The sequence below is a fragment of the Myotis yumanensis genome, unplaced genomic scaffold (genome assembly GCF_028538775.1).
Source record: "Myotis yumanensis isolate MYYU_CA2020_CCGP unplaced genomic scaffold, mMyoYum1.0.hap1 SCAF_20, whole genome shotgun sequence".
Classification (NCBI taxonomy): Eukaryota; Metazoa; Chordata; class Mammalia; order Chiroptera; family Vespertilionidae; genus Myotis; species Myotis yumanensis.
Genome location: NW_027223771.1, coordinates 16,528,874 through 16,549,706, shown reverse-complemented (window position 1 = coordinate 16,549,706; position 20,833 = coordinate 16,528,874). Strand labels below are relative to the sequence as shown.

The 20,833-nt window shown below is 49.9% G+C and overlaps 2 protein-coding genes across 2 annotated transcripts; both read right to left on the bottom strand.

Annotated features, from left to right (window-relative positions):
• Positions 1-11,812: 11,812 nt before the first annotated feature.
• Positions 11,813-14,080, bottom strand: LOC138998611 (elongin-A-like). The gene has a single exon (XM_070400745.1). The coding sequence runs from the start codon at positions 14,078-14,080 to the stop codon at positions 11,813-11,815; it is 2,268 nt and encodes a 755-aa protein (XP_070256846.1).
• Positions 14,081-18,105: 4,025 nt separating this feature from the next.
• LOC138998610 (elongin-A-like) lies at positions 18,106-20,373 on the bottom strand. The gene has a single exon (XM_070400744.1). The coding sequence runs from the start codon at positions 20,371-20,373 to the stop codon at positions 18,106-18,108; it is 2,268 nt and encodes a 755-aa protein (XP_070256845.1).
• Between the last annotated feature and the right edge of the window lie 460 nt (positions 20,374-20,833).

Below are 20,833 nucleotides of genomic sequence, written 5' to 3'. Positions count from 1 at the left end.
TTCAGGGGATTTTCTGAAGCCACCTCCGATGGGGCCCCAGACATCCAAGGAGCACCTGCCACCCATAGAAGGGTCGGGATGCCTGAGGCCACCTGTGATGGACGCGGGTCGTAGGTGAAGTCCTCCTCCTGGAAAGACATGGTGGGTGGCTGGAATTCCTCCTCTTCCTCAAGGGAGGGACCTATTGGCTTCCTACCCAAGTGAGGTGTTTTGCCTTTCCCTTCTGGAGTCTTGAGGTTCCTGCCAACCTTCTGTCTCACCTTGGGCGGCAGGACACCTGCCCCCTTTCCTGCGTCTGAGCCGTGTAGACTCTGTCTGGCTTTGTCCGATTGGCTCGTTCCTGAGTGTTTGTGGTTTTTCCTTTTCACCGGGTTTTCTGAAGCCTTTTCTGATGGAGGCCAGTCGTAGGTGAGGTAGGCCTCAAAGGACATGCTGGGCGGGTCAAATTCCTCCTCCTCCTCCTCCTCCGCTGCCGCGGCCATGGCCACTGCCTCCTCCATCTCAGAAGGGGGACCTGCTGGTTTCCTTCCCAGGTGAGGAGTTCTGACATTCCCTTCTGGAGTCCTGCGGTTGTCCCCAACCATCTCCCTAACCGTGGGCAGCAGGCCCCCTGGCCCCTTTCCTGCATCTAAGCCGTGTAGATGCTGTTCATATTTGTGCGACTGTATTTCCCCTGAGTGTTTGTGCTTTCGCTTCTTCTTGGGGTTGTCTGAAGCCACCTCCGATGGAGGCGTAGACTTCTGGGAGCTGCTGCCCCCTCTTTCCTTCCTCTTCTGGACCCCATGAGAGGACAGCTTTCCCCCGGTTCCTTCTCCGCAGAGAGGCCGTGTGCTTTCCTCCCTGGCGGAGGTCGGGTGAGGTCTCTGGGTGCTCCCAGCTGAGGGCTCCTCCTGGCCCTTGGCCCCCAGCGGGGGATTGTCCTTGTGGGAAGGCGGGCGCTCCCCTGTCCGACTCACAGCCCCTCTCCCCTGGGGTGCCCCCAGGTGCCTGTCCGGAGAGGCTGCCCGGCGGCCTTCTGCAGGCCTCTGAGGTGCCTCTTGGGCCAGGGCCTGGGACCGGCGATGGACTTCAGACATCCAGGGAGCACCTGCCACCCATGGAAGGGACGGGCCTCTGCCGCCAGAAGGCTCTGTGTGGCCGGCCCTTCTCTCCTTCGAGCAGTCACGAAAGTGCGGCCCTGGGAGGGGCCTCGAGAGCGGCGAGGACGCTCTTTGCTTTCTCCGTGGGCGCTCAGAGCTGTGGGATGCGCCGCGGGATGCGCGGGGGTGTCCCTCCATCTCGTCCCCCAGTGGAAGAGACACCTGCGGGGCGTGGGCTTGGGGGAGCTTTGGAAGGGTTCTCCTCCGAGGCCCGCTCCTCACAGTGCTTCCTTTCCCGGGAACCAGCTTCTGGCACCCAGTCCCTGGTGGGTGAGGCTTCGGAAATGCTTGCGCTTGGACGTGCGTGCGACCTTCTCGCTGGTCCGTCACAAGCCAACTGGTGCAGAGCAGGCCCAGCAGCAGCTTTATAGAAGGTCTAGCGTCGAGGGCGGGGCCAGGCGTGCGGGGGTGGGGGGGGTGGGGGGGGGTTAGGGGCGGGGTTTGGCCCCTCCCACGGGGGACCCAGGAGCCAATGGAACCTTGAGGGCTTCCTGTGTGGCGGGAGCAGGGTCACTTGTCGGTTACCTGAATCCCTTTCTGCAGGAGGAAACGGAGGCTGAGGCAGGTGAAATTCATTTGCATAAGCGGGTCAATGATCAGGAAGACAGGAAGCTGGAGGTGAAGAAGCTGAGGGCCAGGGTGATGGTACCTTTCTGAACAGGGTGAAGAGTGGGAGCCTAGGGAGAGAACGCCATCTGTCTGCAGTCAAACAGCTTAGCCCTACCGAGGGCAGGACTAGTCCCTGTGTCTGTGGGTCCCCGCGGAGCAGGGTCTGAGCAAGGCCTCCATCAGTTCTTCCGGAAAGAATGGCTGAATGACCTTGTGCTCTCATCACCTGCACACCTGCACACCAGCAGTCGGGCCTGCCTCACATCAGCCCTCCGCCCTCCAGAGTTCTTGAGGGCACTTGCCTTCACCCTACAAGGACTCCGTTGCAGTAGCTTTCTGATGCCTGCCCCAAAGCACAACTCCACAGTCACCACACTGGCTCCATCGCTTTGACTAGAGAAGAACGAAATAGATGGCAGCTCATCCCCAGGAATGAACCTGCTCTGACCCCTTGAGCAAATCGGGGAGCTCCGTGGATGCTCCACCTTGTTCTGTCTATATGTGAAGTTATTTGGTCGCTTGGACGATTCCATAGGCATACCTTTGAGTTTTCCCGTCAGATTTGCCGTGGCCTTAACCTTATTTGCTGAGAAGTCTGTATTTCCCTTGCCATTCGGGGTTTGAAAGATAGCCCAAGTGTTAGAATTGGTAAGAAGTGAGAGTTCCTGAGCGTTATCATTGTGTTCAATACGCTCAGAAGTATCCATGGGCGGAGTGAACACTGCACGAATCCTCAGAGTCATAAATCCATTTTGAGGAAAGGATATGTGACACACACACAAAGTAGTAAAACAAAAACACTACATTGCCACAACTCAGACACACGGAGGTGTTCACCGGGGGTGGACCTTGGTGTATCTCCAAACATCCATCTAAATCTTTTCCGTGTGTGCATATACACACAAATGCACACATGGTGTGTGTCTGGTGTGTGTGTGTGTGTGTGTGTGTGTGTCTTTTTAATCGAAATGAAATAAAGTTTTAAATATCATTCTTCTATTATATTTTTTTTTTTTTTTTTATTTTCCTCTTAAAGTATTACAAAGGGTATTACATAAGTATCCTTTCCCCCCCCCCCCCCCCCGCCCTTGACAAACCACTACCCTCCCTTACCCCCCAGTGTCTTATGTCCATTAGTTATGCTTATATGCATGCATACAAGTCCTTCGGTTGATCTCTTACTCCCCTCCCTCCTGCCCCCCAACTCTCTCTGGCCTTCCCACTGCAGTTTGACAATCAGTTTGAGGCAGCTCTGCCTCTGTATCTATTATTGTTCAAAAGTTTGTAATGGTCTTTGTTATCCATGAATGAGTGAGATCATGTGGTATTTTTCCTTCATTGACTGGCTTGTTTCACTTAGCATAATGCTCTCCAGTTCCATCCATGATGTTGCAAATGGTAGGAGTTCCTTCTTTTTAACAGCAGCATAGTATTCCATCGTGTAGATGTACCACAGTTTTCTAATCCATTCATCTACTGATGGGCACTTAGGCTGTTTCCAGATCTTAGCTATGGTGAATTGTGCTGCTATGAACATCTGGGTGCATATATCCTTTCTGATAGGTGTTTCTGGTTTCTTGGGATATATTCCTAGTAGTGGGATCACAGGGTCAAATGGGAGTTCCATTTCCAATTTTTTGAGGAACCTCCATACTGCCTTCCATAGTGGCTGCACCAGTCTGCATTCCCACCAGCAGTGCACAAGTGTTCCTTTTTCTCCACATCCTCTCCAGCACTTGTCGTTTGTTGATTTGTTGATGATGGCCATTCTGACAGGTGTGAGATGGTACCTCATTGTTGTTTTGATTTGCATCTCTCGGATGATTAGTGACTTTGAGCATGTTTTCATTTGTCCCTTGGCTTTCTGAATGTCCTCTTTTGAAAGGTGTCTATTTAGGTCCTTTGCCCATTTTTTGATTGGATTGTTTATCTTCCTTTTGTTAAGTTGTATGAGTTCCCTATAAATTTTGGAGATTAGGCCCTTATCAGATATGACATTGGAAATATGTTTTCCCACGCAGTGGGCTTTCTCGTTTTGTTGATGGTTTCTTTTGCTGTGCAGAAGCTTTTTATTTTGATGTAGTCCCATTTGTTCATTTTCTCTTTAGTTTCAACTGCCCTAGGAGCTGTATCAGTGAAGAAATTGTTTTGGCATATGTCTGAGATTTTGTTGCCTTTGTATTCTTCTAGAATTTTTATGGTTTCCTGTCGTACATTTAAGTCCTTTATCCATTTTGAGTTTATTCTTGTGTATGGTGTAAGTTGGTGGTCTAGTTTCATTTTCTTGCATATGTCTGTCCAATTTTCCCAACACCATTTATTGAAGAGACTATCTTGGCTCCATTGTATGTTCATGCCTCCTTTGTCAAAAATTAATTGAGCATATTGGTTCGGGCTAATTTCTGGACTCTCTATTCTATTCCACTGATCTATATGTCTGTTCTTGTGCCAGTACCAGGCAGTTTTGAGAACAGTGGCTTTGTAATACAGCTTGATATCTGGCATTGAGATCCCACCTACTTTGTTCTTTCTCAGGATCGTTGCAGCTATTCGGGGTCTTTTTTTATTCCAGATGAATTTTTGGAGAGTTCGTTCTAGATCTTTGAAGAAGGCCATTGGTATTTTAATGGGAAGTGCGTTGAATGTATAGATTGCTTTGGGTAGTATGGACATTTTAATGATGTTGATTCTACCAATCCAAGAACATGGTATGTTCTTCCATCTGTTTATGTCTTCCTCTATCTCTTTTTTCAACGTCCTGTAGTTTTCTGAGTAGAGGTCTTTAACCTCTTTAGTTAAGTTTATTCCTAGGTATCTTAATTTTTTTGGTGCGATGGTAAATGGGATTGTTTTTCTGATCTCCCTTTCTGAAAGTTCACTGTTGGTGTATAGAAATGCCTCAGATTTCTTGGGGTTAATTTTGTATCCTGCTACATTGCCAAATTCATGTATTAAGTCTAGTAGCTTTTTGATGGAGTCTCTAGGGTTTTGTATGTATAATATCATGTCATCTGCAAATAAGGACAGTTTTACTTCCTCTTTTCCAATTTGGATGCCTTTTATTCCTTCTTCTTGCCTAATTGCAATGGCTAATACTTCCAGTACTATGTTGAACAGGAGTGGTGAGAGTGGGCATCCCTGTCTTGTTCCTGTTCTTAGGGGAAATGGTGTTAGTTTTTGTCCATTGAGTATGATGTTGGCAGTGGGCCTGTCATATATGGCTTTTATTATGTTGAGGTATGATCCTTCTATTCCCACCTTTCTGAGAGTTTTTATCAAAAATGGGTGTTGGATTTTGTCGAATGCTTTTTCTGCATCAATTGATATGACCATGTGGTTTTTTTCTTTCAATTTGTTTATGTGATGTATCACATTTATTGATTTACGGATGTTGTACCATCCTTGCATCTCTGGGATGAATCCTACTTGGTCATGGTGTATGATCCTTCTGATGTACTGCTGGATCCGATTTGCTAAGATTTTGTTGAGGATTTTGGCATCTATGTTCATGAGGGATATTGGCCTGTAATTCTCTTTCATTGTGATGTCTTTACCTGGTTTTGGTATTAGGGTGATGCTGGCTTCATAGAATGAGCTTGGAAGCGTTCCTTCCTCTTGAATTTTTTGTAGTAGTCTGAGGAGGGTAGGTTTTAGTTCTTCCTTGAATGTTTGGTAGAACTCCCCTGTGAAGCCGTCTGGCCCTGGGCTTTTGTTTGCTGGAAGCTTTCTGATGACTGCTTCAATTTCTTCCATAGTTATTGGCCTATTGAGGTTTTTAGATTCTTCCTGATTGAGTTTTGGAATGTTGTATTTTTCTAGGAATTTGTCCATTTCCTCCAGGTTGTCCAGTTTGTTGGAGTAGAGTTGCTCGTAGTATTGTTTAACAATCATTTGTATTTCTGTGGGGTCTGTTGTTATTTCGCCTCTATCATTTCTGATTTGGTTTATTTGGGACCTCTCTCTTTGCTTCTTGGTGAGCCTGGCTAGGGGTTTGTCAATCTTGTTTATCCTTTCAAAGAACCAGCTCTTGGTTTCATTGATTTTCTGTATTGTTTTTTTGGTCTCTATTTCATTGATTTCTGCTCTAATCTTTATTATCTCCTTCCTTCTGCTCACTCTGGGGTTTTCTTGTTGCTCTCTTTCTAATTCTTTGAGTTGTAGAGTTAGATGATTGACTACCATTTTTTCTTGTTTTTTGAGATAGGCCTGTAGAGCTATAAACTTCCCTCTCAGGACTGCTTTCATTGTGTCCCAGAGGTTTTGGATTGTTGTGTTTTCATTGTCATTAGTGTCCAGGATGTTTTTAATTTCTTCTTTGATGTCATCGGTAACCCAATCAATATTTAATAACATGCTATTCAGCTTCCAAGTGTTTGAGTATTTTGGGTTGTTTTTATTGTAGTTTATTTCTAACATTATGCCATCGTGGTCTGTGAAGAAGCTTTTTATGATTTCAATCTTCTTGAATTTGTGGAGACTTTGCTTGTGACCCAATATGTGGTCTATTTTTGAATATGTCCCATGAGCACCTGAGAGGAATGTATATTCCGCAGCTGTGGGGTGAAGTGTTCTGAAGATGTCAATTAAGTCCATCTGATCTAGTGAGTCATTTAGGATTGCTGTTTCTTTGCTGAGTTTTTGTCTAGCGGATTTATCCAGTGATGTCAGTGGTGTATTAAAGTCCCCTACTATGATTGTATTGTTGTCGATCTCTCCCCTGATATCTTCCAGAAGTTTTCTTATGTATGTGGGTGCTCCTGCATTGGGTGCATATATGTTTACCAGGGTTATATCTTCTTGTTGTATTGATCCCTTTAGTATTATGAAGTGGCCTTCCTTATCTCTGGTTATGGCCTTCACTTTGAGATGTACTTTGTCAGATATAAGTATTGCTACCCCAGCTTTCTTTTCCTTTCCATTTGCGTGAAAGATATTTTTCCATCCCTTCACTTTCAGTCTGTGTGAGTCCCTTCTAATGAGGTGGGTCTCTTGTAGACAGCAGATGTATGGGTCATGTTTTTTTATCCATTCAGCCACTCGATGTCTTTTGGTTGGAGCATTTAGTCCATTTACATTTAAAGTTATTATTGAAAGGTATTTGTTTGTAGCCATTTCTTTTTGTGTGTGTGTGTGTGGCTGTTTTCTTTCTGAGCTTGATATTTCTTCTTTTTACACCAGTCCCTTTAGCATTTCTTGCATGGCTGGCTTGGTGGTGATAAACTCCCTTAGCCCTTTTTTGTCTGTGAAGCTTCTTATTTCCCCTTCAATTTTGAATGATAGCCTTGCTGGATAGAGTATTCTTGGATTCAGTCCTTTGCTTTGCATCACTTTGTAGATTTCCGTCCATTCTTTTCTGGCCTGATGTGTTTCTGTTGAGAAATCATTTGATAATCTAATGGGAGATCCCTTGTATGTTACTTTCCGTCTCTCTCTTGCAGCCTGTAAGATTCTCTCTTTATCCTGAACATTTGCCATGGTAATTATGATGTGTCTTGGTGTGGGTCTTTTCGGGTTCACCTTGTTTGGGACTCTCTGGGCTTGTGTGACTTTTTTCTTCCCCACCTCAGGGAAGTTTTCTGATATTATTTCTTCGAATAGGTTTTCTAATCCATGTTCATCTTTCTGTTGTTCTGGCACCCCTATTATTCGTATGTTGTTTCGTTTCATGTTGTCCCAAAGCTCCCTTAGGCTCTCCTCCTGTCTTTTAATTTTTTTCTCCATTTGCCGTACAGTTTGAGTGTGTTTTGCTTCCTTGTCTTCTAATTCACTAATTCGGTCCTCCGCTTCTCCCAGTCTACTGTTGATACTTTCAATGGAGTTTTTTATTGAAGCTATGTCACTCTTCATTTCTTCTTGGGACTTACTTAAGTTGTTGATTTTTTCATCTGTTTCTTCTAGCTTCTTGCATAAGTAGTTGAGTTTTTCATCTGTTTCTTCTTGCTTCTTGAACATGTGGTGCATGTACTCTAGGAACCTTATTCTGAATTCTTTTTCCGTCATGTTGCATATCTCTGTCTCACTTAGCTGCTTTTCTGGCGAGTCCTCCTTTTCTTTCCTTTGGGGGTTTCTTTGCCTACCCATGTTTGATCTCGCTGACATATGTAGATGTTGAGGTGTTCAGTGGCTGCTCCCTGGGTGGCAGGGGCTCCTTGGGTTGTGGTTGCTGCTCAGACGGTTGCGGTAGCAGCTGCTTTCCAGTTGGCAGCAGCTCCTCTGGTGGGTGTTGTTCACAGCTGTGTTGGCTCTTCTGGCTGGTGGGGGGAGGCTTCACGTACAGTTGCTGTTCCACAGACAGAGGGTGTGGTGATCAGGAGGCTGTGGTGATCAGGAGGCTGCGGTGATCAGGGGGCTGCTGTTGCTTGGATCTGCTGCGTTGATTTAAAGGCACAAAATACAACAGAGCAAGGCACAACGTACCAGGCACTGAACACAAGTATATTCACAATATTAATAACTCCAAATAAAGGTGACCAACCGAATTAAGAGAATTAGGGGATAAGGGAGAAAGAAGAGAAGAAGATAAAAGAGAGAACAGAAAAGAAAAATAAGAAAAAAACAAACAAAAAAGGAGTGCAAAAATAGAATTGGGAAAAAAGAGGGGGGAAAAAAGAGAGCGAAAAAAGAGAATGAAGTAGAAGTGGGGAAGAGACTCCCCGTATGAGGAGCAAACTCCAATAGAACTGCCACTAATCTCAACAAATTCCAGCAACAGATCCCTGGAGATGAATGCAAACTACAAACCACCAATAATATCCAGAGGGGTAAGGGAAAACAGAAGCACAAAAATAGCTGGGGTGGGGTGGGGGAGGGAAGGGAAAAACCAGCAGAAAAAAAAAAGAAAAAGAAAAAGAAAAAGAAAAACAACCTCACAACCAGTCCTAAAAAAGAAGAAAAAACACAAAACAAAACAAACAAACAAATTTAAAAAAAAAAAAAAAAAACAAAAAAAGCCCAATATATTCAACAATCAAGAAAACAATAGAAAGATAAGAGAGAAAAAAAAATGGTTGGAAAGTGAAGAAGGATAAAGAATAGGTGTATAAGGATTTAGAGCAGTAGATTGGAAATAGGATATATAAGTAGGGTGGAATTAGACAGGGGGTAAAAAGAGGGAATTGGGAAGGTCTGGAGCAGGAATAGGGTAAGAGAAACAGGACACCAAAAGGGGAAAAGTAAGGAAGAGGGTTTTAGCAAAGAGGTGGAATTGAGATAGGGAAAATTAATGCTAAAGGAACGATGAAAATAGAATGGAGAACACTAATCCCAAAAGAAAATAAGGAGAAAATAAAATGGCACTTTAAAAAATGGTAAAATGGTAGGAGTAATAATACTGGTTAAAAATAAAAATGTGGTAATTGAAAGGGTAAAATCAGGTGATGGAAAAAGAAGAAAAAGAGAAAAAAAAATTGGTTTCTTAGTAAAAAGGTGAAAAAATTAAAAAGAAAAAGAAAAAGAAAAAATTTGCAGTAGTGATGGTCTTTCGGTTCTTCTACTCTTCAGCCTGGTTCGCCGTGGTCCTGCCAGGTATTTAGGAGAGTGTTGCCTGCATTACACTGTTCCTCCGTGTTGTAAATCACAGTCCTGATTTTAAAGCAGGCCGTATTTGTGATCCAGTCTGCCTTAATTTGTATTCCCCTAAGAGTCAGTTTGTGGCTCAACCTCTGGGTGGCAGTGTTTTTTTTTTCATTCTTCTATTATTTTAATCCTCCCCCAATGGTTTTTTTTCCATTGGCTTTTACTTTACTTTATCTTTTGAAATATATATTTATTGATTAACAAACGGAAGGGAGATGGGGAGATGGGGAGAGAGAGAGAGAGAGAGAGAGAGAGAGGGAGAGAGAGAGAGAGAGAAGGAGGGAGAGAGAGAGAGAGAGAGAGAGAGAGAGAGAGAGAGAAAACACCAATGATGCGAATCATTGATTGGCCGCCCCCTGCAGGCCCCACACTGGGGACAAAGCCCAGAAGCTGGGCATGTGCCCTCGTCAGGAAATTAACCCAGGACCCTTCAGTACCCAGGCCAGTGCTCTGTCCACCGAACCAAACCGGCTAGGGCTCTATTGATTTTATTTTTAGAGAGAGTTGGAAAGAGCAGAAAAGACAGAGAGAAAGACCGATTGGCTTCCTGCAGGTGTCTTGACCATGGTGGAGTAGGAGCCTGCAACCAAGATAGTGCCCTTGACCAGAATGGAACCGGGTACCTGACGCTCTAGTCACTGAGCCATTGTTATCCTGTATGGAAAACCATCCCTGCTGTCTCTGTGTATCCAAATGTCCTCTTTGTCTCAGGACAACAGTCCTATTGGATAAGGTCCCACCCTAACCAGGTCATTTTAAGCGAATCTCCTCCTAAAACTCCTATCTCCAAATACAGTCCTATTCTAAATTATTCAGGGTTAGGGCCTCCATGTATAAGCTGAGCAGGGGACACAATTCCTGCCACCAAAAAGGCTTAAACGACTTTTGCTAAGCACGTTCTGAATATATGCTATTATAACGGTACTGGCCAAAATAGTTCTTCAGCAGTCTGTGTCCGACAGTTCCAATATTTTGATGTTTCATTGGCTCATTATGTTGTTCTTGTGTTTGACTGTGTAGGGCAGGGTAGTTGATCACTTGTTTTTAGAAATAATGTTGGATGAAAGGTGATGCCATTGTCTTGTCGAGGGGATTTAGGGTTGTTTCTGCCTTGTGCCTGCAGGGGCCTGCATCTCAATCCAATTTCAGAAACTGATGATCTTTCTGGGCCACCTAGAGATTGGGAAACTGAGACGGGGCAACTTACTCCTACCTTCTCTTCTGTCTTTATTCCTAGGACTGAGCCCTTCACAGATTTTTACCTATGGTCCCCTACAGGCTTCCCACTCTTCCTGGCTCCTGGATTCCAACAATTGTGCCTGTACCTCCTTGAAGTTTTCTTTTCCTGTCTTCCTTTCTTTCTTTCTGTTAATCCTCACCCCAGGATATTTTTTCGCATTGATTTTTAGAAAGAGTGGAAGGGAGCGACCGTGGGTAAGAGAAGAGACAGAGGAAGTGAGGGAGATTGATTGGCGGCAGCCTCCCCCATTTGGCCAAACCCCCTCCGGGGCCTGGGATTGAACCTGTAACCCAGGTACATGCCTTTGATGGCAATCAAACCTGTGACCCTTGGGAGTGCGGGCTTATTCTCCAAACACGGAGCTCACTGGCCAGGGTGAGGTTTTCAGATGCACACTGCTCAGCATCTCAGCCCCTGAGAAGGAGGCAATGTCCTTGAGGAAAAGTGGCTTCAAATGGCACAATCATTTCTGACCATGAATGAGTACACACACACACACACACACACACACACACACACAGACACAGTCATATGTAGAGGATATAAAGCCTATCATTAAAATTGCTACATCAAAGTGCTCTCATAAGTGTATATATGACACATGCGCATATGCGCTTAAACCATCATACCTCTCCATTTCCCCCTCCAGAGCCTTCTCTATGCCTGTATATATACACACAAAAGCACACACACTCTCCAGGCGGGGAGGCAGGGGCTGTGACTCAGGAATTCACAAGCACAACACTAACAAACTCCAGGAGTCTGTCGCTTTAACATCATTTATTGAGTTGGGCAATCTGTGTATGCCTCCTCACAGAGGGTTTTAAAGATAACCCAGTCTTTGTCTTGATGAAATCTAAGAATTCCTGACAGTAATGACTGTGATCACCAGTCTCAGTAGTATACATTGCAGTTCAGGTAATGCATGGATAGTTACAGACTTGGAAATCAAATTTCAGGAAGTGATAATAAATCCCATAAGTGCACCACATTCCCACCACCCAGATATACAAAAGCTGTCCTCTGTGGGTCCAGATCCTTCTCTGTGTGTGGTGTTTGCATGCAAGGGCTCACAAGCTCCCCCGACTGCGCTGGCAGGAAGGTGCACAGGTGCAACCCTGGAAATCGATGGCAGTCACATCCAAGAGTTCCCACAACGCCCCAGATGCTGGTCTCCTGTGGAAGGAGCACTCCCTCACTGTGCTCGCAGGCCTCCTTCCAACTCCCATCTCCAGGGCAAGCCCGGGCCTCATCGTAGGAAGTAGGTCCACTTCTTGTAATCTTTAATGGACTTGGCCATCAGTGGTGCCATCTTCTTCACAGGCTTCTTCTGGCCGCTGACCACCCGCTTCCCAGGGATGGGGTGACAGCTGTGGCGACTGGCAGGGTCAGAGGGAGCCCGGGTGTCTGCTGCGGGGGCTGGGGCAGGCGGGGCTTTTTCCTGGACAGCTGGTCCTGCTCCTCCTCTTTCAGACGATTCTGAGAAAGCCCTCTTTGCTGGTGGGCCCTGGGGCCTGTTGGCGCTGAGTTGCAGGACCAGTCCTGGGACCTCCTGCTCTTGGGGCTGCAGCTGTGCCGTGTGTTCTTCCTGCCTTGCTTTCTCCAAGGCGCGGTGACACTGGTGCTGCTTCCATAAGGGATCTGTCTCTGCAGCTGGTGCTTCATGTTGTTCCTCCAGGCCAGGCGGCTCCTCAGGTGTGTCACTCTCCACAGCGTGTTGGAGAAGAGAACACGGGACTCCTCTCAGTTGAGAGAGCAAGTTGACGTTGTTCTGCGGGGTCTGGACACACTGCTGGAGCATAGTGGTCATTTTGCACCGACCAGCCCTCTTGGACCCAGAGAACACCGGTGTCCTGGAGTGCACCCTGATTCCCATCAGCCGAGCTCCTTCCTCTTTGCTAGGGGAAGGCGGCGCCCTTGGCCTGGGTTGGAAGGAGGACGTGGACGCAAAGGCAGGAAGTGGGGGGTCACGGAGCTGGCCCGGGCAGAGCCCGAGGTCTGGCCAGGCGGGTGACCCGGCAGGGGGCACCAGTGGGAGCCTGGCCCCCGCTGCTGCAGGTGGCGGTCGCTTTTCACACTTGCCCATCTCTGCCTGGGCGCTGGTCGTTTCCTCTTTCCTCAGACTCATTCCTTCCGGCGCAGTGGCTGGAGCCTTGACACTCTTCCTCTCTTTCCTGGCGGGAGGCTGGTGGTGGGTGTGGAAGGCCTCAGAAGACATGCTGGGCGCGTCTAATTCCTGCTCCATTTCAGGCAGGGGACCCGCCGCCTTCCTTCCCAAGTGTGGAGTTTTGACTTTCCCTTCTGGAGTCTTGCAAGTGTCCCCATCCTTCTCCCTCACCTTGGGCAGCAGGCCGCCCTGCCCCTCCCCTGCACCTAAGCCTTGTAGACGCTGCTGGTCTTTGTCTGATTGGCTTTGGCTAGAGTGTTTGCGCTTTCGCTTTTTCAGGGGATTTTCTGAAGCCACCTCCGATGGGGCCCCAGACATCCAAGGAGCACCTGCCACCCATAGAAGGGTCGGGATGCCTGAGGCCACCTGTGATGGACGCGGGTCGTAGGTGAAGTCCTCCTCCTGGAAAGACATGGTGGGTGGCTGGAATTCCTCCTCTTCCTCAAGGGAGGGACCTATTGGCTTCCTACCCAAGTGAGGTGTTTTGCCTTTCCCTTCTGGAGTCTTGAGGTTCCTGCCAACCTTCTGTCTCACCTTGGGCGGCAGGACACCTGCCCCCTTTCCTGCGTCTGAGCCGTGTAGACTCTGTCTGGCTTTGTCCGATTGGCTCGTTCCTGAGTGTTTGTGGTTTTTCCTTTTCACCGGGTTTTCTGAAGCCTTTTCTGATGGAGGCCAGTCGTAGGTGAGGTAGGCCTCAAAGGACATGCTGGGCGGGTCAAATTCCTCCTCCTCCTCCTCCTCCGCTGCCGCGGCCATGGCCACTGCCTCCTCCATCTCAGAAGGGGGACCTGCTGGTTTCCTTCCCAGGTGAGGAGTTCTGACATTCCCTTCTGGAGTCCTGCGGTTGTCCCCAACCATCTCCCTAACCGTGGGCAGCAGGCCCCCTGGCCCCTTTCCTGCATCTAAGCCGTGTAGATGCTGTTCATATTTGTGCGACTGTATTTCCCCTGAGTGTTTGTGCTTTCGCTTCTTCTTGGGGTTGTCTGAAGCCACCTCCGATGGAGGCGTAGACTTCTGGGAGCTGCTGCCCCCTCTTTCCTTCCTCTTCTGGACCCCATGAGAGGACAGCTTTCCCCCGGTTCCTTCTCCGCAGAGAGGCCGTGTGCTTTCCTCCCTGGCGGAGGTCGGGTGAGGTCTCTGGGTGCTCCCAGCTGAGGGCTCCTCCTGGCCCTTGGCCCCCAGCGGGGGATTGTCCTTGTGGGAAGGCGGGCGCTCCCCTGTCCGACTCACAGCCCCTCTCCCCTGGGGTGCCCCCAGGTGCCTGTCCGGAGAGGCTGCCCGGCGGCCTTCTGCAGGCCTCTGAGGTGCCTCTTGGGCCAGGGCCTGGGACCGGCGATGGACTTCAGACATCCAGGGAGCACCTGCCACCCATGGAAGGGACGGGCCTCTGCCGCCAGAAGGCTCTGTGTGGCCGGCCCTTCTCTCCTTCGAGCAGTCACGAAAGTGCGGCCCTAGGAGGGGCCTCGAGAGCGGCGAGGACGCTCTTTGCTTTCTCCGTGGGCGCTCAGAGCTGTGGGATGCGCCGCGGGATGCGCGGGGGTGTCCCTCCATCTCGTCCCCCAGTGGAAGAGACACCTGCGGGGCGTGGGCTTGGGGGAGCTTTGGAAGGGTTCTCCTCCGAGGCCCGCTCCTCACAGTGCTTCCTTTCCCGGGAACCAGCTTCTGGCACCCAGTCCCTGGTGGGTGAGGCTTCGGAAATGCTTGCGCTTGGACGTGCGTGCGACCTTCTCGCTGGTCCGTCACAAGCCAACTGGTGCAGAGCAGGCCCAGCAGCAGCTTTATAGAAGGTCTAGCGTCGAGGGCGGGGCCAGGCGTGCGGGGGTGGGGGGGGGTGGGGGGGGGTTAGGGGCGGGGTTTGGCCCCTCCCACGGGGGACCCAGGAGCCAATGGAACCTTGAGGGCTTCCTGTGTGGCGGGAGCAGGGTCACTTGTCGGTTACCTGAATCCCTTTCTGCAGGAGGAAACGGAGGCTGAGGCAGGTGAAATTCATTTGCATAAGCGGGTCAATGATCAGGAAGACAGGAAGCTGGAGGTGAAGAAGCTGAGGGCCAGGGTGATGGTACCTTTCTGAACAGGGTGAAGAGTGGGAGCCTAGGGAGAGAACGCCATCTGTCTGCAGTCAAACAGCTTAGCCCTACCGAGGGCAGGACTAGTCCCTGTGTCTGTGGGTCCCCGCGGAGCAGGGTCTGAGCAAGGCCTCCATCAGTTCTTCCGGAAAGAATGGCTGAATGACCTTGTGCTCTCATCACCTGCACACCTGCACACCAGCAGTCGGGCCTGCCTCACATCAGCCCTCCGCCCTCCAGAGTTCTTGAGGGCACTTGCCTTCACCCTACAAGGACTCCGTTGCAGTAGCTTTCTGATGCCTGCCCCAAAGCACAACTCCACAGTCACCACACTGGCTCCATCGCTTTGACTAGAGAAGAACGAAATAGATGGCAGCTCATCCCCAGGAATGAACCTGCTCTGACCCCTTGAGCAAATCGGGGAGCTCCGTGGATGCTCCACCTTGTTCTGTCTATATGTGAAGTTATTTGGTCGCTTGGACGATTCCATAGGCATACCTTTGAGTTTTCCCGTCAGATTTGCCGTGGCCTTAACCTTATTTGCTGAGAAGTCTGTATTTCCCTTGCCATTCGGGGTTTGAAAGATAGCCCAAGTGTTAGAATTGGTAAGAAGTGAGAGTTCCTGAGCGTTATCATTGTGTTCAATACGCTCAGAAGTATCCATGGGCGGAGTGAACACTGCACGAATCCTCAGAGTCATAAATCCATTTTGAGGAAAGGATATGTGACACACACACAAAGTAGTAAAACAAAAACACTACATTGCCACAACTCAGACACACGGAGGTGTTCACCGGGGGTGGACCTTGGTGTATCTCCAAACATCCATCTAAATCTTTTCCGTGTGTGCATATACACACAAATGCACACATGGTGTGTGTGTGTGTGTGTGTGTGTCTTTTTAATCGAAATGAAATAAAGTTTTAAATATCATTCTTCTATTATTTTAATCCTCCCCCAATGGTTTTTTTTTCCATTGGCTTTTACTTTACTTTATCTTTTGAAATATATATTTATTGATTAACAAACGGAAGGGAGATGGGGAGATGGGGAGAGAGAGAGAGAGAGAGAGAGAGAGAGAGAGAGAGAGAGAGAGAAGGAGGGAGAGAGAGAGAGAGAGAGAGAGAGAGAGAGAGGAGAAAACACCAATGATGCGAATCATTGATTGGCCGCCCCCTGCAGGCCCCACACTGGGGACAAAGCCCAGAAGCTGGGCATGTGCCCTCGTCAGGAAATTAACCCAGGACCCTTCAGTACCCAGGCCAGTGCTCTGTCCACCGAACCAAACCGGCTAGGGCTCTATTGATTTTATTTTTAGAGAGAGTTGGAAAGAGCAGAAAAGACAGAGAGAAAGACCGATTGGCTTCCTGCAGGTGTCTTGACCATGGTGGAGTAGGAGCCTGCAACCAAGATAGTGCCCTTGACCAGAATGGAACCGGGTACCTGACGCTCTAGCCACTGAGCCATTGTTATCCTGTATGGAAAACCATCCCTGCTGTCTCTGTGTATCCAAATGTCCTCTTTGTCTCAGGACAACAGTCCTATTGGATAAGGTCCCACCCTAACCAGGTCATTTTAAGCGAATCTCCTCCTAAAACTCCTATCCCCAAATACAGTCCTATTCTAAAGTATTCAGGGTTAGGGCCTCCATGTATAAGCTGAGCAGGGGACACAATTCCGGCCACCAAAAAGGCTTAAACGACTTTTGCTAAGCACGTTCTGAATATATGCTATTATAACGGTACTGGCCAAAATAGTTCTTCAGCAGTCTGTGTCCGACAGTTCCAATATTTTGATGTTTCATTGGCTCATTATGTTGTTTTTGTGTTTGACTGTGTAGGGCAGGGTAGTTGATCACTTGTTTTTAGAAATAATGTTGGATGAAAGGTGATGCCATTGTCTTGTCGAGGGGATTTAGGGCTGTTTCTGCCTTGTGCCTGCAGGGGCCTGCATCTCAATCCAATTTCAGAAACTGATGATCTTTCTGGGCCACCTAGAGATTGGGAAACTGAGACGGGGCAACTTACTCCTACCTTCTCTTCTGTCTTTATTCCTAGGACTGAGCCCTTCACAGATTTTTACCTATGGTCCCCTACAGGCTTCCCACTCTTGCTGGCTCCTGGATTCCAACAATTGTGCCTGTACCTCCTTGAAGTTTTCTTTTCCTGTCTTCCTTTCTTTCTTTCTGTTAATCCTCACCCCAGGATATTTTTTCGCATTGATTTTTAGAAAGAGTGGAAGGGAGCGACCGTGGGTAAGAGAAGAGACAGAGGAAGTGAGAGAGATTGATTGGCGGCAGCCTCCCCCATTTGGCCAAACCCCCTCCGGGGCCTGGGATTGAACCTGTAACCCAGGTACATGCCTTTGATGGCAATCAAACCTGTGACCCTTGGGAGTGCGGGCTTATTCTCCAAACACGGAGCTCACTGGCCAGGGTGAGGTTTTCAGATGCACACTGCTCAGCATCTCAGCCCCTGAGAAGGAGGCAATGTCCTTGAGGAAAAGTGGCTTCAAATGGCACAATCATTTCTGACCATGAATGAGTACACACACACACACACACACACACACACACACACAGACACAGTCATATGTAGAGGATATAAAGCCTATCATTAAAATTGCTACATCAAAGTGCTCTCATAAGTGTATATATGACACATGCGCATATGCGCTTAAACCATCATACCTCTCCATTTCCCCCTCCAGAGCCTTCTCTATGCCTGTATATATACACACAAAAGCACACACACTCTCCAGGCGGGGAGGCAGGGGCTGTGACTCAGGAATTCACAAGCACAACACTAACAAACTCCAGGAGTCTGTCGCTTTAACATCATTTATTGAGTTGGGCAATCTGTGTATGCCTCCTCACAGAGGGTTTTAAAGATAACCCAGTCTTTGTCTTGATGAAATCTAAGAATTCCTGACAGTAATGACTGTGATCACCAGTCTCAGTAGTATACATTGCAGTTCAGGTAATGCATGGATAGTTACAGACTTGGAAATCAAATTTCAGGAAGTGATAATAAATCCCATAAGTGCACCACATTCCCACCACCCAGATATACAAAAGCTGTCCTCTGTGGGTCCAGATCCTTCTCTGTGTGTGGTGTTTGCATGCAAGGGCTCACAAGCTCCCCCGACTGCGCTGGCAGGAAGGTGCACAGGTGCAACCCTGGAAATCGATGGCAGTCACATCCAAGAGTTCCCACAACGCCCCAGATGCTGGTCTCCTGTGGAAGGAGCACTCCCTCACTGTGCTCGCAGGCCTCCTTCCAACTCCCATCTCCAGGGCAAGCCCGGGCCTCATCGTAGGAAGTAGGTCCACTTCTTGTAATCTTTAATGGACTTGGCCATCAGTGGTGCCATCTTCTTCACAGGCTTCTTCTGGCCGCTGACCACCCGCTTCCCAGGGATGGGGTGACAGCTGTGGCGACTGGCAGGGTCAGAGGGAGCCCGGGTGTCTGCTGCGGGGGCTGGGGCAGGCGGGGCTTTTTCCTGGACAGCTGGTCCTGCTCCTCCTCTTTCAGACGATTCTGAGAAAGCCCTCTTTGCTGGTGGGCCCTGGGGCCTGTTGGCGCTGAGTTGCAGGACCAGTCCTGGGACCTCCTGCTCTTGGGGCTGCAGCTGTGCCGTGTGTTCTTCCTGCCTTGCTTTCTCCAAGGCGCGGTGACACTGGTGCTGCTTCCATAAGGGATCTGTCTCTGCAGCTGGTGCTTCATGTTGTTCCTCCAGGCCAGGCGGCTCCTCAGGTGTGTCACTCTCCACAGCGTGTTGGAGAAGAGAACACGGGACTCCTCTCAGTTGAGAGAGCAAGTTGACGTTGTTCTGCGGGGTCTGGACACACTGCTGGAGCATAGTGGTCATTTTGCACCGACCAGCCCTCTTGGACCCAGAGAACACCGGTGTCCTGGAGTGCACCCTGATTCCCATCAGCCGAGCTCCTTCCTCTTTGCTAGGGGAAGGCGGCGCCCTTGGCCTGGGTTGGAAGGAGGACGTGGACGCAAAGGCAGGAAGTGGGGGGTCACGGAGCTGGCCCGGGCAGAGCCCGAGGTCTGGCCAGGCGGGTGACCCGGCAGGGGGCACCAGTGGGAGCCTGGCCCCCGCTGCTGCAGGTGGCGGTCGCTTTTCACACTTGCCCATCTCTGCCTGGGCGCTGGTCGTTTCCTCTTTCCTCAGACTCATTCCTTCCGGCGCAGTGGCTGGAGCCTTGACACTCTTCCTCTCTTTCCTGGCGGGAGGCTGGTGGTGGGTGTGGAAGGCCTCAGAAGACATGCTGGGCGCGTCTAATTCCTGCTCCATTTCAGGCAGGGGACCCGCCGCCTTCCTTCCCAAGTGTGGAGTTTTGACTTTCCCTTCTGGAGTCTTGCAAGTGTCCCCATCCTTCTCCCTCACCTTGGGCAGCAGGCCGCCCTGCCCCTCCCCTGCACCTAAGCCTTGTAGACGCTGCTGGTCTTTGTCTGATTGGCTTTGGCTAGAGTGTTTGCGCTTTCGCTTTTTCAGGGGATTTTCTGAAGCCACCTCCGATGGGGCCCCAGACATCCAAGGAGCACCTGCCACCCATAGAAGGGTCGGGATGCCTGAGGCCACCTGTGATGGACGCGGGTCGTAGGTGAAGTCCTCCTCCTGGAAAGACATGGTGGGTGGCTGGAATTCCTCCTCTTCCTCAAGGGAGGGACCTATTGGCTTCCTACCCAAGTGAGGTGTTTTGCCTTTCCCTTCTGGAGTCTTGAGGTTCCTGCCAACCTTCTGTCTCACCTTGGGCGGCAGGACACCTGCCCCCTTTCCTGCGTCTGAGCCGTGTAGACTCTGTCTGGCTTTGTCCGATTGGCTCGTTCCTGAGTGTTTGTGGTTTTTCCTTTTCACCGGGTTTTCTGAAGCCTTTTCTGATGGAGGCCAGTCGTAGGTGAGGTAGGCCTCAAAGGACATGCTGGGCGGGTCAAATTCCTCCTCCTCCTCCTCCTCCGCTGCCGCGGCCATGGCCACTGCCTCCTCCATCTCAGAAGGGGGACCTGCTGGTTTCCTTCCCAGGTGAGGAGTTCTGACATTCCCTTCTGGAGTCCTGCGGTTGTCCCCAACCATCTCCCTAACCGTGGGCAGCAGGCCCCCTGGCCCCTTTCCTGCATCTAAGCCGTGTAGATGCTGTTCATATTTGTGCGACTGTATTTCCCCTGAGTGTTTGTGCTTTCGCTTCTTCTTGGGGTTGTCTGAAGCCACCTCCGATGGAGGCGTAGACTTCTGGGAGCTGCTGCCCCCTCTTTCCTTCCTCTTCTGGACCCCATGAGAGGACAGCTTTCCCCCGGTTCCTTCTCCGCAGAGAGGCCGTGTGCTTTCCTCCCTGGCGGAGGTCGGGTGAGGTCTCTGGGTGCTCCCAGCTGAGGGCTCCTCCTGGCCCTTGGCCCCCAGCGGGGGATTGTCCTTGTGGGAAGGCGGGCGCTCCCCTGTCCGACTCACAGCCCCTCTCCCCTGGGGTGCCCCCAGGTGCCTGTCCGGAGAGGCTGCCCGGCGGCCTTCTGCAGGCCTCTGAGGTGCCTCTTGGGCCAGGGCCTGGGACCGGCGATGGACTTCAGACATCCAGGGAGCACCTGCCACCCATGGAAGGGACGGGCCTCTGCCGCCAGAAGGCTCTGTGTGGCCGGCCCTTCTCTCCTTCGAGCAGTCACGAAAGTGCGGCCCTGGGAGGGGCCTCGAGAGCGGCGAGGACGCTCTTTGCTTTCTCCGTGGGCGCTCAGAGCTGTGGGATGCGCCGCGGGATGCGCGGGGGTGTCCCTCCATCTCGTCCCCCAGTGGAAGAGACACCTGCGGGGCGTGGGCTTGGGGGAGCTTTGGAAGGGTTCTCCTCCGAGGCCCGCTCCTCACAGTGCTTCCTTTCCCGGGAACCAGCTTCTGGCACCCAGTCCCTGGTGGGTGAGGCTTCGGAAATGCTTGCGCTTGGACGTGCGTGCGACCTTCTCGCTGGTCCGTCACAAGCCAACTGGTGCAGAGCAGGCCCAGCAGCAGCTTTATAGAAGGTCTAGCGTCGAGGGCGGGGCCA

Coding starts and splice junctions, on each gene's coding strand:
- LOC138998611 (XM_070400745.1), bottom strand. CDS start 14,080: ATGTCTGAAGTCCATCGCCGGTCCCAGGCCCTGGCCCAAGAGGCACCT.
- LOC138998610 (XM_070400744.1), bottom strand. CDS start 20,373: ATGTCTGAAGTCCATCGCCGGTCCCAGGCCCTGGCCCAAGAGGCACCT.